The sequence below is a fragment of the Erinaceus europaeus genome, chromosome 14, assembly GCF_950295315.1.
Source record: "Erinaceus europaeus chromosome 14, mEriEur2.1, whole genome shotgun sequence".
NCBI classification, from domain to species: Eukaryota; Metazoa; Chordata; class Mammalia; order Eulipotyphla; family Erinaceidae; genus Erinaceus; species Erinaceus europaeus.
In genome coordinates this window covers 21,116,365-21,133,774 of record NC_080175.1, presented here as the reverse complement: position 1 = coordinate 21,133,774, position 17,410 = coordinate 21,116,365, and the positions used below count along the sequence as shown (strand labels likewise).

The 17,410-nt window shown below is 36.3% G+C and overlaps 1 protein-coding gene across 3 annotated transcripts in view; it reads right to left on the bottom strand.

The window, feature by feature from the left end:
* Positions 1-17,410, bottom strand: part of SORCS1 (sortilin related VPS10 domain containing receptor 1) — a 633,466-nt gene that overhangs the window by 270,478 nt on the left and 345,578 nt on the right. For all 3 annotated transcript variants that reach the window (XM_060171368.1, XM_060171370.1, XM_060171369.1), the window contains exon 3: positions 12,622-12,721. In XM_060171368.1, coding sequence (XP_060027351.1) covers positions 12,622-12,721 — 100 coding nt within the window. The remainder of the gene's footprint in view (positions 1-12,621; positions 12,722-17,410) is intronic.

The window sequence follows — 17,410 nt, the reverse complement described above, 5'->3', positions numbered from 1 at the left end:
CCAAACCTGGAAGCAACCCAGGTGTCTAATAACAGACGAGTGGATAAGCAAGTTGTGGTATATCTACACAATGGGATACTACTCAGCTATAAAAAATGGTGACTTTACCATTTTCAGCTGATCTCTGAAGGACCTTGAAAAATTCATGTTAAGTAAATAAGTCAGAAACAGAAGGATGAATATGGGATGATCTCACTATCAGGCAGAAGTTGAAAAAGAAGATCAGAAGATAAAACCCAGGTAAAACCTCAACTAGAATTGGCATGTTGCACCAAAGTAAAAGACTCTGGGGTGTGTGGCGGGGTGTGGAGAATACTGGTCCAAAAAGGATGACAGAAGATCTAGTGGGGGTTGTATTGTTATATGGAAAACTGGGAAATGTTATGCATGTACAAACTATTGTATTTACTTTTGAATGTAAAACATTAACTCCCCAATAAAGAAAGTTAAAAAAAAACAGAAACAAAAAATAAATCTATTCTCCCTCCTGAAAATAATAAATAAATAAAACATATGTCCATTAATTTCATCTTAAAAGTGTACCTCCAAATTTTATCACTAGAACTGAATGACCAGGAGTTACTTAAGAGAAACGTTGAATATAAAAATATATAACATATTTAATATTATTTCAACCTTAATAATGTCAAAATCGCTCATTTATTCATTTTATTTATTTTTTATTTTTATTTTTTTCTCCCACATGAAAGGTATATTTTTAAAATATTTATTCACTTTTGTTGTCCTTGTTTTATTGTTGTAGTTATTATTGTTGTTGTTGTTGATATCATTGTTGTTGGATAGGACAGACAGAAATGTAGAGAGGAGGGGAAGACAGAGAGGGAGAGAGAAAAACAGACACCTGCAGCCCTGCTTCACTGGTTGTGAAGTGACCCCCCCCCCTGCAGGTGGGGAGCTAGGGGCTCAAACCGGAATCCTTACACCAGTCCTTGCGCTTTGCTTCAGTGTGCTTAACCTGCTGTGCTACCGCCTGACTCCCCATTTATTGATTTTATAATCAAGGCAATTAAAAGTTTATTACAGAAGCCTGGCATTGGCACATTCAGTTAAGCATTCACAGTATGAAATGCAAGGACCTGTGCAAGGATCTGGGTTTGAGCCCCTGGCTCCCCACGTACGTGTGTGTGTGTGTGTGTGTGTGTGTGTGTGTGTGTGTGTGTGTAGGGGGATGCTTCACAAGTTGGGAAACAGGTCTGCAAATATCTGTCTCTCTTTCTGTCTCTCTGTATCTCCCCCTTCTCTCTCAATTTCTCTCTATCCTATCCATTAAATGGAAAAAATGTCTGCCAGGAGCAGTGGATTCATAGTTCTGGCACTGAGCCCCAGTGATAATCTTGGAGGCAAAAAAAAAAAGTTTATGACAACTGAAATTGTGTTATTATACTAAAATTATAATTCAGTTTGGGTTATAAGGCATTATTAGTCTAATTATTAATAATCATGGCATAAATGGAATATATATTTAAAGAATCAAAATAGGCATAAACCTACCCATTTTATATGTAGGGTAATTTATACTATGTATGCACCAGTGATCTGTGAACACTAGTTTCCTCAACAAATCTGTTCAAAGACTGCTTTCATTTTCATTTCCACTTCTTCTTTGACATATATTTGCTTCTTTATGAAGCTCTCCTTGAATTCCTAAAGGTAGAGTTATATATACATAGCTATTATGATAAATATGTTCTGTACTATAGTGGATGGCTTATACATTTATCTCCTCTTCCAGACTGCATGATCCTTAAGAGCAAGGCTAACATCTTATATTTCTACTCAATTCTCTAACATAATTCTTTGAAATGATAGAGAGGAAGAGAGAGCAAATGAGAGAGACTACAGCACTGACACTTCCTTCAGTGTGGTGGAAGGATGTACATGAACAAAGCAGCAGACTATCCAAGTGAGCTATTTTTCCTGTCCCATTCTTTCTTTCTTTCCTTTTTTTAGTGTTTTTACCAATTTTTTATTATCTTATTTATTTATTGGATAGCCAGAAATCAAGAAGAAAAGGGGTCATAGAGAGGGAGAGAGACAGAGACACCTGAAACACTGCTTCACTACTTGCAAAGCTTTCCCCTGCAGATGAGGACCACAGGCTTGAACCCAAGTCCTTGTGTGTTGTAACATGTGCACTCAACAAGGTGTGCTACCACCCAGCTCCTGTGCCCCACAATTTCCTAATACTTAAATAATACCAGCACAAAATAGACTTAATGATAAAAAACAATAATTTTGCTTTAGTTGATAATGAACATAAAATTAAAAAAGTTTATAATGATAACAAGACTAACATTCATAGCATGCTGTTATGTATTATACACTATTATTTGCCTGTTTTACCCTTTCCTTAGCTACCTTACATTATTGACACAATCATTATATTTTATGTTGGAGACAAGGAAACTATATCACTGAGAAGTTCATAACAAACCACCAAGTAAGACCTGTCTAAGGTCAAATGCCTAGCACATGGGCTTAGCTGAAATTTAAAGTCAGGCAGACTGACTCAAGGGTCCATTATATTAGCTAGTATACCACAAATAATGTTACCATCAGGCAAATAATCATCAAGGCCACCTTCAAATGACAACTGGAGCTTCATGGTGACTGAAAAGAGATGCTAAGTTGTATGTCTGACAAGTGCTGTAGAAATACAGTGCACTCAGATACAAGAGGTCCCCACAGGGGTCCTAGTCCTCACAGGAGTAGGAGCATAACTACACAACTACGTATGACAGCCTCACAAGGACAAAAATTCTTTAAGTACACGCAGTGGCAATGATATCTGAACTTGCTGCTAAGAAGTTGGGAGTCAAGATTTTGGCCTGCCACACCCCCACACTTGAGTCATAACTGTGCTTTCTTTCTTGGCAAAACCAATTTTAGCCACAGTCATCAGCAGCTTTTACCCTTTGAAAGCATTCAGTAAGAACAGAAAGATAAGAGTAAATTGTTCTCCCTCTGAAAGTCTTAATAAGTTCCCAGTAAATCAGCCTTCCTCTCTCCAAGAATTCGCAAGAGACTCTTGATCTACTGCTGAAAGTACTTATGATTTTATTATTCTTTCCTTTCTATCGCATGTCTTCATTGTACTCTTAGCTTCAGCATTCAATTGCTACTCTTTTGTTACTTTAAATTCTTTAGTCTATACCATCTTCCCTCTTGGTTTAACATCTGTACCTATCTACACCTCTTCTTATCAGAGAGGTTGTATATTCAGGATTTCATTGTTCCTCACTTTTCATCTTCCATATCTATCTACAATGTCCTTTTCTACACTACAGGCATGCTCATTTTCCTGTGATAAATGCTGTCAATCATCGACATACTTAGAATTCTTATCCCAAACCAAACATGTACAGCACAAAGCAGTCCAGAGATTTCTCTTTCCCAGACTGTACAACTCATACTGAAGTCTTTTTTTTTTTTTTAACATATGAAGGTTTAAGATCACCTTGCTGACTATAGTTATTTTTATTCTGCCAAAAGGTATTTAAGTTAGTTAACTTCGAAATGTAGAATGAGAATGAGAAGAATGAGAAGCATGTTAACCATGTTAACACTTAGGGACTCAGTAAAATTGGAGGTGAATGCCTGGAAAAACAGGTGCAAAACTATCAAAGAATCTGGCCAAAAACAGAGCTAAGTCAGAAAAACAAATGGTTACATAGGGATATGTTTGCTCCTGAGGCTGGTGGTGTTGTCTTAATTTTTCCAGGCAAGAAAAACTGTAGTTTTATTAAAAAGTCATCAACATTGACTTTGTTTTTCTTGACAGCACCGAGGGAAAACTTGGGGCATATCTGATATATTGGAGCAAAGCATCCCCACCTTAGTAAATACGGCAAATTTCCTGTAGCAGCTAGCATTCATCTCCATCCATCACGAGAGCAGCCTGGGCTATTCACTAGAAACAAATGTTCTAGATACAGTATGTCAAGTACCGGATGATGAAAACCTCTGAGAAACCACAGGGAGTATGCTGGAAGCAAACAGACCAGACTGTTGAAAAGACCTCTGACCATTTTCCTCAGCAGACTATAACTGGGAAACAACCTGAAATAATGCATTTGACCTTCACAAAAGGGTAATGGATGGACATTTAACATTAGACCAGCCTGACTTCAGGGGATAGGATCTCTTAAAAAGGAGAAATGATGAGGCACAAATAAACCCACAAATAAATAGGTGCATAACTAAATGAAAAACTTCTGCCTCAAAGAAGGTTAAGTAGGTAATTTATTACGCATATATGAAGAATGAGTATCCTCTGATAGAGGCTTGCTTCATTCTTATTTGAGATATCTTGCTCACTTGATTATAGAAGCAACATACATTCTTAATTCAGTCAACATTAAAGAAATATTCAAAATTCACACATCGATCTCTATAACATGGAGACTAATATAAATGATTTCACTATCAAGACTTACCCCATAATTTATACAGGAAATAAAATGAAAAGTTACAACTCTCAGTTTCTCCTTTTGATAGAAAAGAACTACCTGAAGCTAACTTGTTTACTGATGACAGGCACTGACTAAACTTACAAAAGATGATCAATCAATTTATCAGCCACTTACCTAATTGTCTATCCAGATACCGGTATATGTTTCAAAAATCAGATGTGACAAAATACTGAAAAATAATATCAGTACTCTACAAACTTGAATTTTATTAATAATTTTATTCATTTTAATCAGTAACCCACGATTAATATTTCATAAATTAATGCTTATTATCTGTGACTGACACAAAATCTTACAAATGAGGAATAACAAATATGTCATATTAATATTCAAGCTTATTTCCAAAAAAAGTACTCAGTATTAATGTTACATTCAAGAAAGCTGTAAACTACTACCTAGTTTGGATCTCTGAAACCATGTATATTCTAAACCTGTCTTTTGTTCCTTTATCATTAGAGACAGATAAGACTAAATACAACAAACTAGGTATCTACTATGCAACATGTTGTGCTAAAAATGAAAAGACTGATTTTTATAGATATTTATTTACTTTATTTTATTTTTTTGCCAGGGTACCTGCTCAGTGCTTGCACTATGAATCCACTATTCCTGGAGGTCATTTTTTTTCTTTTCTTCTTCTTTTTTTAATTGGATAGGAGAGAAATTGAGAAAGGAGGGTGAGGTAGAGACGGTGAGGGGAAGACAGACACCTGCAGACCTGCTTCACCACTTGTGAAGTGACCCCTCCCTGTAGATGGGGAGCTGTGAGCTTGAACTGGGATTCTTGTGCGGGTCCCTGCTCTTAGTACAACGTGCACTTAACCTGGTGCGCCACCTCCCCTGCCCTGGTAGTTTTTATTTTATTTTAATTTATTTGTGAAGCTTATGATTTGGATTTTGATGTATATAAAATAGTACGAGGTATATGACAATTACAGGTACAGGTTAGTGCAAAGTCAGATAATTACCTAGGTTACTGTTTTTGCCCAACTGCGTTTTGTGCAGTCTGGGATTTTAGATGGCTCCTCAAGTCTGCCAAGGACACTGAGGACACTCTCCTGGAATTCTGTCTCTGTTTCCAACAGAGATATTTTGAGATTAGTATTTTGGATCTTGTTTGAAATCTGAGTGCTTAAATGCATGCTTCAAAATCATTCAGAGGGTGGGAAATATAGATACAGCACAATTTCTTAGAGTTGACTAGATTTTTAAATTTAAAAGAACAAAACAATGCTCTATAGACTGCAATAGTGTAATCATTGGACTGGACCCAGGAAGGATGAAAGTTAATCATCTTTCCTTTAAGCCACACTTGCCTAGTACCACGAAGTACAAGGCAGTAGGTACACATTCACTAAATTTGTCCATTTTATTGAAGCATGGAAAATGCTATTTCTACTATTTTTGATTTTTTTAATCTTCTCTTTTGTTGCCCTTGTTTTTTTATTGTTGTTGTAGTTATTACTGTTATTGTTGTTAATGTCGTCATTGTTGGATAGGACAGAGATAAATGGAAAGAGGAGAGAAAGACATAGAGGGGGAGAGAAAGACAGACACCCACAGAGCTGCTTCACTGCTCATGAAGCGACTCCCCTGCAGGTGGGGAGCCAGGGGCTCAAACTGGGATCCTTACACAGGTTCTTGCACTTCACGCCATGTGCGCTTAACCTGCTGCACTACCGGCTGACTCCCCTCTACTATATTTTTGAGTTTATGCATCACATTTATTTATGAATGGAACATAGTTTATTTAAAAAGAAAATAGAGGCAAATATGTAATTGCATGTACAAAGAGACAGAATAGAATGAGTGAGTGCTGAGTGTCCACCCAGGGAAATGCCACACACCCCTTTTGATGCATTATACAAAATGCTAGTTCCCTATGGCCTCACCAGATAATGTTGAGTGAGTACTATGCAAAGTCCTGGCATTTTAAATTTTAATCATGTTCTTCTTGACTAGAAAAAGTTAAAATTAATATATAATGACCCAGAAATGACTAAGACCTATGGGAAACTTTTACTACCCTTGTTTATCCACTTGAAAGACTTAACTTTATAAATAAAGAAAGTAAATGTGTCAGAATTTGACTACATAATGCACTCTTCCTTTCAAGTTCCAGCCAATGCATTCAAAACCAACCTGAGTTGAATTCAATTCAAAGTCACATGCTGGACACCTACTATAAGCAAAGGCCTTGGGTAGATGTATTAAGAGATCACAGAATTGATCAAGGCACTTCCTCTTCAAGACCCTGCATTCTAAAGGGAGCTATGGGCAAAAGCAAACAAAATAAGAAGAGAGGGACACAGGCTATCAAAGCAAAGCAGAGGTTTTAGAGATAAGCGAAAGTCAAAAAGTCTCATTTATATGTGTGTGTGTGTGTGTGTGTGTGTGTGTGCGCGCGCGCACGCATGCGCTCGCTATGTGGGAGGTGTCACTTTAAAGCTCAGGGATGTTTCTGAAGAGTTGGAGACTCAGGCTTATTTTTCTTATTATTTTAAAATTTGTTTTATTTTTATTTATTCTTATATAAAGACAGAACACAACTGAATGGGAAGGGGAGATAAAGAAAAGAGGAAGGGGGGAGGGAGAGAGAGATAGCACTGTTCCAACTGAAGTTTTCCACCTTGCAGGTGGAAACCAGGGGCTTGAACCTGGGTCTTTGTGCACTGTGGTGTATGAACTCAACCAAGTGTGCCACTGCCCAAACCAGGACTCAGTTACTTTATTGGTTAAATACAAAAGAAGAAAATTAAAATTAGTACCTCTAGTATTTTTAGGTCCTCACTTAATGATTCCAAATTTTTCCCTAAAAGAAGTTGGCTGGTGGATACTGCCAGTCACATCTCTTTGCTTTTCCCTAAAGTCACATGCAAGCTATAGACAACTCAAAGAAATGACAAGAGGCATTAAGCATGTCCAAGATAGGAAGAAAAGAGACCAGGAGTCAATAATTAGATGCTTATTTATGTGCCATGTACAGTCTGGTAATTAAAACCTCAACATCTGGAGAAAATGCAAACAGTGTTTAATGCAGGCATGTATCAAGAGACTCCCAAGAATGATCAATGTGTTCTGAGGAGCTCGGAGCCTATTTTTAGGATGAAAGTCTTGGGAGGCTATCTCAGCAGGAATGATATTAATTAAGTGGTGGTAACACAAAATTGAGAAGGAACTGAGGTATGGAGGGGGCATAAGAAATGCAAAGAATAAGTACTCTCTAGAGCTTTTTTTTAAAACTGGGAACAGAGTATGCAAAAGAGAAATATAGAAAGTATTAAGTAAATTGATTCATGTATGGAAAAACAGATCAATTTAAAAAAACCTTCTCTCCTACCAAATATGTTTCACTTGAGATTTTGAATTCTTTAATTCTTAAAGATGTTATACATCTTGTGAAGGAAGATCAGCTAATGTAGGTTAGGGTTAATGACAGAAAACTACACACAGAAGATAAACCTGTTTCCTTTTTAGAATAAAAAGAACTCGGTGTGAATGTATTTGTGAGTTTACATAAATAAATTTATTTATTGAGCCTGAGAAAGAGATTTCAGCATTGATTTTCTTTTTTCTATGCTACGCTTCTACTAGTTTTTCCTATTACCCTGTACATTCTAGAAGTTCTTTCCAGGTCCAAGTTAAATAATCTTTTCTCACAGATATTTATATTTATATTTATATTTATATTTATATTTATATTTATATTTATATTTATATTTATATTTGCAGCCAATAAACCACTGCTGACACTGACAGGCCTTGGGGTTGCTCACAAAAAAAAGGAAGAGTGGGGGACAGTTCTCACGCATAGACATAGTGACAAATAACCAGTCTCTCTTGCTTTAGGCAAAAGGATCCACTCTACCTTGTTCTTTTAGACTAGCCTCATATATCAGTTCAGATTTTTATTGGTTTTTTTCTTTATTTTTTAGAGGGAATGCATAAGTTAACACCTGAGAGCATGCCTTTTCCCTCTCATACTCAGTCAAGATTTCCTAGACTGCCCTATGAGGAGATTACAGTTTTTACTGTAATAGACATATCTCAGGGAAGCTGGTGCCATTTACAGCAGGCTTGCAGAGAAATAGCCAATGGATGATCACCAATTTAAACGGTAAATAAGGGCTTGCTTTGTTTTGGACTCTGATCTCAATAATGCCCCTAACAAGCTGCCTGCAAGGCCAGGGCATGATGCCCGCTGTTGGAGGCATGTTGATTGAAGAACGGCACTTGTCCTCACAAGCAGCTAAAAATAGCAGTGACAACATGAAGACAAAACAGGTTTCTGGGAACATAAAGCAGTTACCTTGATACCAGTTTTATTCCAGTTGTTTTTATTGATGTGAAAAGTAGTAAGTAGTATTTGATACAAATGATGTTAACATGCTAGATAACACCTTAGAGACCAAAAAGAATTAATATAGCCCTTTAAAGAAACCTGCCTTTTCACTAGAGGACGTGGGCATCCTAGGAGAATTAGAACAAACTTCAGAGCTTGTGTCCTACATAATTAATAGGGCCTAATATTTCTTCTTTTACTTCCTCTCCTTTTTAAATATAAACTTTGTTTGATTGGGGGGAAATATATTCCCACTGTAAAATGTGTGAAAGTACTATCTCTTTGGCTTAAGTCTGTCCCTTTGTGAGAAGTACATATTTCATGGTGATAAATTCAGCTCATAAGTAGAAAAACTATACACAAATATACTGCTAGGCCAACTTAATTGATTCTTGCACCATTGTAAAGACCTCCATTGTCCTCCAATATTTCTTAAATCTATCAGCATTTCAAGAAAGTGACCCTGAAGGTCCCATTTATCTGTGGAAGAAAGGATCTGTTCTCTCAGGTTCACTTACAAACATTGTAATTTAAACTGCTCAGACCTGCCTCTGCTTCTGGAAGACAACTGGCACAAAGCAAGCTGTTCTCTCATAATTATGGGAATGACATCTCTTTCTCAGGAAATTAGGCCTGCCAGTACTTTATTCAAGCGATGTATCCATGGCCAAATACTATTCTTAAAGCCCCCCAGATCACCAAGAATTAAGCATGCAGCAACAGATTCTGACATTGATATGAGTGCATTTTCATGGATAGGTTCCTTGCTGCATTTAAGCTAAGTTTTCCTTCAAATCTTAGAAAATATACAGCATCTGAACCTGTAAAAAAATCATTCTTCAAGCTCTGCTCCTTAAACAACTTCAGGGTGTTCAGATCCCTACCTATTTTGCAACTACAGAAAAGTCTATGATCACACTTAACATTTGGCATCTCTATCATAATACTGAAACCTTTGGCCACACCAATTAAAGAAAGATGATCACTAGATGAGAATAATTGTGGGGTCTTGGCCAGCTACAAATGATTTTACCTCATGCCTAAGTCACTTTACAATAGGAAAATGTGAAGTTCCACCCAAAGTCACATGCAGAATCTGGGGGCCTACAAATATTATATTGCACTCTCAGAACACAGGAAATTTGATGTTGAAATTCTGGTTTATTTGTTCTAGCATCCTATGGCACATGGCACTTTTGCTAGCATACAGTTTTCTGATTGTTAAATAAAATTTACTAAAAATGTGAACTAGAGGAAAATCTATAGGGATTATAAGAATCTATTTAAATCCAAGAAACAGAAATAAATATTGCAAAAGTAATGGATATTAAACCCTGTCCCTTATTTTAGGGCTGTATACAGACTTATTATTTTTTTTAGATATCACTATCAGTGCTGAACAAATAATCAGTCAGTTATGGATGCCCTTGATATATCTCTGAATTTATGATAACATTACATTTATGACATTAAAATGTACTTGTTTAGATTTAAATTAATTGAAATTAATAAAATGTAAAATCTAGTTATTTGGTCATTACTAATCTTTCAAATACAAGTAGTCAGTAGAGGTCAGAATCTATTGCACTGGAGAGTTTAGAGGAAGATTTCTAAAACTGTTAGTGAACAGTTAGTGAACTGCAAAACTGTTAGTGAACTGTTAGTGAACGCTGTTTTATGTAGACAATAATCTCTCTTTGTTCCTATAAGTATATGAAGGAGGAGGGTCAGGAAGATTAGGAAAAAAACTCTAGTACAGATAAAACACTGATTAAGATTTACTTTTATAAAAATAATTGCTATTTAAAAATATATTTTATTATATTTATTTATTGGATAGAGACAGCCAGAAATGGAGAGGGTGAGGAGAGATAGACAGAGCATTGCTTCACCACTCGCAAAGCTTTCCCTTTTCAGGTGGGAACAGGAAGCTTGAACCTGGGTCTTTAGGCATTGGAATGCAAACCAGGTGTGCCACAACCCAATCCCTCAGACTTACTTTTTCCCAATTAAACACTTAAAATACCCTATTTCACAAAATATTCACAACTTTCCTCATGAAGTTGGTTTTATACTATACATATCACCATTTTTAAATTGATGGCATTCTGGCTGGAAGATTAAGAAGTTCACTACAATTGTTCACTTGTCTGTCTGGAGGTTTTCTCAAAATGATCTTACTCTAAAGTTGAGGAATAATTTTAAGTTTTACTGATGAGATTATAAAGTTTAAAGCCAGTGGGAATATTTCTTCATACTAGTTGTCTTTATCCAAAATGCCTATCAGCAGCTACCGGTGAGGTTGTTCATGGAACAGTTATCTGAACCTTAATCCAGAGCAATAGAGGAGAAGTCAGAGCTCTTGTATTTAGAAACTACCCAGTATTGTGAATTTGCAGCCAGAGTTGAAAATGGCTGTTATTAGGTGTTTTTGTTCACCTTCCACAGTCAAGATAAGAAAATACAAAACCTACCCAACGTCACTAACAGTAACTACTCAGAGATCTGATAGGAAAAACTAAATCATCAATGTCACCACTGTAACAAATAATGATTTAGAATACATTAACAAACATCACTTTTCTATTTCTGATAGATACTGTCATCTCATTTAATGCCTGCAATACATAGCGATGATGTAGTCAGAATTATGAATTCAGATTCTGATAGTGAAAATTTATGAGAAATAAACAATGGAGGGGGATGGGCAGTGGCACACTTAGAGCATACACTCTACTTAATGTGTGAGCACCCGGGTTTAAGCACCAGGTCCTCTTCTACAGGTGGGAAGGAAGCTTCACAAGCAGTGGAAGCAGTGCTATAGGTGTCTTCCTTCCTCTCTCTCTCTCTCTCCCTATTTCTTTATAAGAAAAAGAAAAATGAAAGAGCCACTTTGAACGATGGAGTCATCCTGAAGGAAGTAAGCCCCAACAATAACCCGAGTGACATAAAGAAGAAAAGCAAAGCAAACAAATAATAATAAAAAAAGCAAAAAAAAAAAAAAAAAAAAAAACAACCCCCAAACCAAAATGGATGTTACCTCGTTTATAGCTATTTCCACTTAAAAGCAAACATAATCTTCTTGGTAACATGACATTTCTTAAGAATAGGTAAACCCTCTTAATAGGTGCAGTTAGTGCAGTGGAATTGGTATACTGCCAACCAAGGGACCTGAATTCTATTCCCCATATGCCCACAGCTCTGTGATGGGAGCGAAGTACTTCCTTTCTTCGAAGCTTAGCTCTCTCATGTGTAAAATTAGTGTTCGGTATATGCTGATCCTCAAAGGCCCTTTCGGCAATGTTTCCATCCTAATGTTTGCAGGCTGAGTGCACTTTAGAAATGAAACCTCCAACCTGTTGTAGTATGATGCAGTCATTTACATTCAGCTAGTCCACTCATCCCACGTAAAAAATAAAAAAATAAAAAATAAAGGAGGGGAATCAAATGAAAACCCAATCTGTTCTGTTGCCTTGTCATGGCTCATTCTGGTATTTTATGACTGGTCAGAATTCTTACAAGCACGTCAGCAGCATCTACTAAAAAAGATTCTTTCCTGTTACTGCCTTTCAGAAATGGCAATGAAATACTTATTTCCAGTACCCCTACGTTCACAGCAGTTGATCTAAAAATGGTGTCAGCCATCTTACCATTTTAACATCAATCACCAAGTCTTTATATCTGTAATCACTGTTTAATAATAATGGAGTTTTTGGTGGTCAGAGAGGTTAGCCAAGACACAAAGCACAACATCTATAAGTAGCAAGGTGAATATATGTTTCTTACCTTTCTCTTGTTGGTAGGGCACACATATAGGTAGCTCAAAATTGTTTTCAATCCAACTTTATCATTAAGCTTCTCATAGGTTGTTCCATAATCTGTTGACCTATAATTCAAAAAAGAATGTTAATGAAGATAGAGATCTACATCATTCAGCTATTTGTCAGTATAATGCATGTTTCACATAGTTGAATGAGTCTCCAGTGGTTTCTAAATGATTCATGTAATGTATAATGATGCTTAATTATGTACACAGTAGCATCATGTGAGTGTTTAACATTTGCATTTAAATTGAATTGGAAAAATTAAAACGCCATCTCTCTACTGCTTCTTAATGTACATGCACTGCATACAAGATGCAGTAAATTTTAAAAGATTAAGAAATGAGGGTACCCCTTGAACTGACCAAAGGAATAAAGAACTTTTCTTAGACTTGACATTTCCAAACATTCGCTTTATCTTTGGCATGTAGAAAAAGCAGGTTCTCCTGATTTATCTACAAACTGTGTTTGCTTACATGAGTCACAGAATATATGGTAGGTCAATCCCTTCAAAGGTCAATCGTTATTTTTCTATTATTCAAGAGTAAGAAAATGCCTTAATAATAAGTAAAAGTTCAGAATCTTACTCAGTGGCCCTTTCCAATATTAAACAATCTAGAGTTTGAAGTATATTATAGTTTAGCCTGGCTATGTTCTTTTTGATATTTTTCTCATCTTTGTCTTTTCATCGGTCAGTGACTAATTAATTTATATTTAATAGACATGCATGATGCAGTTTTTATAATAAGTTTATCATAGAATTAAGAGGTATAATTTTATACTATCACTTTACCACCATGTGGAATAAGAAATATTATATGCATGTGAAATCTACCAGAGGGGTTGAGTGGTATTGTACCTAGTTGAACACACACAGTGTAGTGTGCAAGGACCTGGATTTTAGTCCCTGGTCCCCATCTGTAGTAGGAAAGCTTTATGAGATGTAAAGAAGTGCTGCATGTTTCTCTTGCTCTCTTCCTCTCCCATTTACTTTTCAATTTCTATTTCTATCCAAAATAATAAATAATGCTATTTCAAAAATTAAAAATAAAGATAAACTAGAATTTGAATACAGCTATTGTGGCACTAAGCTTTGTGTTACTTATATACAACCATTTTTTAAAGGAAACAAAATTTCCTCCCAGCCTTCATTTTACATATAAAAGACCCCAGAGAAAATTTATTTATTCATTCATTGACTCATTTGTAGGACTCTGAAAATCTAATGTTTTGTCTTAAGCACCAAGATACAAACTTAGTCTCAAGAACTGCATGCTTTATTTGAAATATAAATATATATATAAATATATATATATATATATATATATATATATATAAATGTTTAAATGCAGTGATGGAAATAAGACTTCACCAAGCCTAGAAAATAGCTAGTTTAAATAAGCATGAAAAATATAAACAATTTAATTCATTTCTAATGTTAAGGACTATTACAAACATCTATAGGTCATTAATAGATAACTTCTCACTAAGAATGTGTTCTGGAAGCACTGCTTTGGAATCTACCCCAGAACAAGCACCGGCATAAGAAAGCTGAATAATATGTGATCCTGGAATTCATGTTTAAGACTTTGTCCTGTCTGGGATCTAGGGTATAATGGGAAGAGAGTGAAATATGCAAGTAGTGTTTGCCCAGTGAAATGTTAATAAAATATAAATGTATTCTCTGTTGGAGATGAGATAATAGTTCAATTTCCCATATGGGTAATACAAAAGGAAGCAAGAGAAGTAGGAACTGTTTTTTACAATTTATATTAACTTCATTCCTAAATTACTCAATGAATACTTTTATACTCAAAAAGTGTACACTGTAAGAGTATATAAGAATAATCACACACACACACTATATGGAAATATCCTTATTTGTTTAAGCATTTGACTCTGGAGAATGTGTGTGAAATTAGTTGAAATTCCAATGTGACAAGCTGATAATGGCTGATTAGATTCCACTGACATCTGCACCGTCATGCAGAGTTTACCATGTTCATGTTATTAGATACATTTTTTCTTATCATAATTTTTATCAATCACAATATTCCGAGGCATCTACAGTTATTTTATTTATGTATTATTTGATCACAACAACAGGGTTGCATATAAGATTCCACTGTTCCCTGGCAAATTTTTTTTTATTCTTTTTATTTTAGCTGTATAGAGAAAGACAGGGAAAGGGAAAAAAAAAACACAATATAATCATCACAGTACCAGAGCTTCTCCATCCCCCTGGCATTCCCATATGCTGGAGCTCAAATCTTCACCTCATAAATGGTAAGGTATACATCCTACCAGGAGAGGTATCTTCTGAGCCTACTGCTATTATTTCTGTGTCATATTTAATTCTTAATTTTCCAAAGTTTAATGACTGCATCAGGGCTTGAGAGGTAGCTAACTGGGTAGGATGGTTCATTGCAACGTATGAGATCCAAATTCAAACTTGGCACAACATGGGTGGGAAGTGCCACGTCAACAGAGGGAGTTTTCTTTCTTTTTTTTTTTTTCTTTTCTTTTTCTTTTTTCTATTTTTTACTGGGGGTGGGTATTAATGGTTTACAGTTACTGCAGTTATTGACACATGGTTCAATGTCTCATCTCACCAAGATAGGTGTCTGCAAAACAATCCTTCCCAGTCCAGGTCCTCCTCCACATCATGTACTGGGTCTTGAAAGTACCTAGCCCCACCTCCACCCTACCTTGAGTCTTTTTCTTTGGTTCAAAACACAAAACCCAGTCCAAATTCTAATTTGTGTTTTCCCTTTTTGTGCTTATTTCTCAACTTCTGCCCATGAGTGAGATCTTCCCATATTTATCATTCTCTTTCTGGCTTGTATGACTTAACATGATTCCTTCAAGCTCCATCCAATATGAGATGAAAAGGTGACTTCATCATTTTTAACAGCTGATCAGTATTCTATGTGTATATATACCACAACTTTCTTAGCTACACATCTGTTGTGGAACACCTAAGGATAATGACAACAAATGTTGGAGAGGTGGGGGTGGGGTGGGGGAAGAACCTTTCTGTACTGCTAGTGCGAATTTAAATTGGTCCAACCCCTATGGAAAGTAGTCTAGAGAACTTTCAGAAGGCTAGAAATGAGCCTAGCCCATGACTTGGTAATTCTTCTCCTAGGGATATATTCTCAGAAACCAACACACCCAACAAAAAAGATTTGTGTATAGCTCTGTTCGTAGCAACACATCTTTTTTTCTTTCATTTTATTTTCTTACCCTCCCCCCTTTTGCTTCCAAGATTATTGCTGGGGCTTGGTGCTGGCAGTGGCACTACAAATCCACTGTTCCTGGAGAGAGAGAGAAAGATATTGCACTACAAATCCACTGTTCTTGGAGGGAGAGAGAAAGACACCTGCACATCTGCTTTGTCCTTTGTGAGATGTCCCCTCTGCTGGTGGACAGGATCCTTGTGTGGGTCCTTGTGCTTCATACTCTGTGTGTACAACTATAGCAGCACGATTTGTAATAGCCTAAACTTGGAAGCAACCTAGGTGTCTAACAGAGGAAATTTTTATTTAATTTTTATTGTCTTTATTTAGTTGATAGAGACAGTCAGAAAATGAGAGGAAAGCGGGAGATAGGAAGAGAAACAGAGAGACAACTGCAGTCCTGCTTCACCACCCACAAAGCTTGCCCCCCTGTAGGTGGGCACTGGGAGCTTGAATCTGGGTCCTTGCACATAGTGACATGTATGCTCAACCAGGTGTGCCACCACCCGGCCCCAGAGTTTCTCTCTCTCTCTCTCTCTTTCACACACACACAAACACACACACACACACACACGCACACGCACACACACACACACACACACACACACACACTTGCATCAAATTTTACTTCTCAATGCCAGCAGAGTTATACATTAAAAGATTAAGGTATTACAGAATCACAGATGAAAAAATGATATAGTTCCACATACACTAGTAGCACTAGCAGCTGTTGTCTAGGATGACCCCACAATACTAATAAGTTAAGAATGCTGACTTGTGCCATGGGTAAAACTAACAATGGATACATTGGTATAAGAGTGAGAATAATCAATGCATGAAAAAAAATGGCAATTACCATATCTAGTTCTCTGAGTAACTTCTACCAGCCTCACTAGTATGGTCTTTTCCTTGCATAATTCCTCTATCTCCACACAACTCAACAACTAAAGGATTGAATAACATGTTAGCATGATAGTGTTCCTCAAGAAACTACCTCTAGGGTAAAAAAAAAAAGAGGTTTTCCTGATTGGTTGGCACATATGCCAGTCATCCTTAGGCCCAGCTGAAGAGTCAGTGACCTTGGAGGATACAGTACACCCTGGAAAGTAATTCCAAGAGTCCACCTCCAGCCCCCTTTCACAGATAACAGATGCTTCCAGTTAATCTGACACCATACGAATTGTGTGAGCTACAATCACCCAGAGTTGGGGCTTTGAAAGAGCAAAAGAGAGACAGACAGTTGAACAGCAGGATAGCTGGTGAGTCAATATAATAGATATTAAATATTTTAACTGCCACTCCTAGGTATGAGAGAGTGGGCTATTTTCCAAGATCCAAAAATGTAAGATTTACTTGATTATGTAATTATTTTATATAATGCCTTTACTTCTGAAATAATGTTTTATTATTCATATATATGTACATAAATGTTATTATTCTGACAAAGTAGATGAACATCTTAAATGAATATATCCTGTATACTAGATTCCACACATTTAATTATAGGCTCCACTC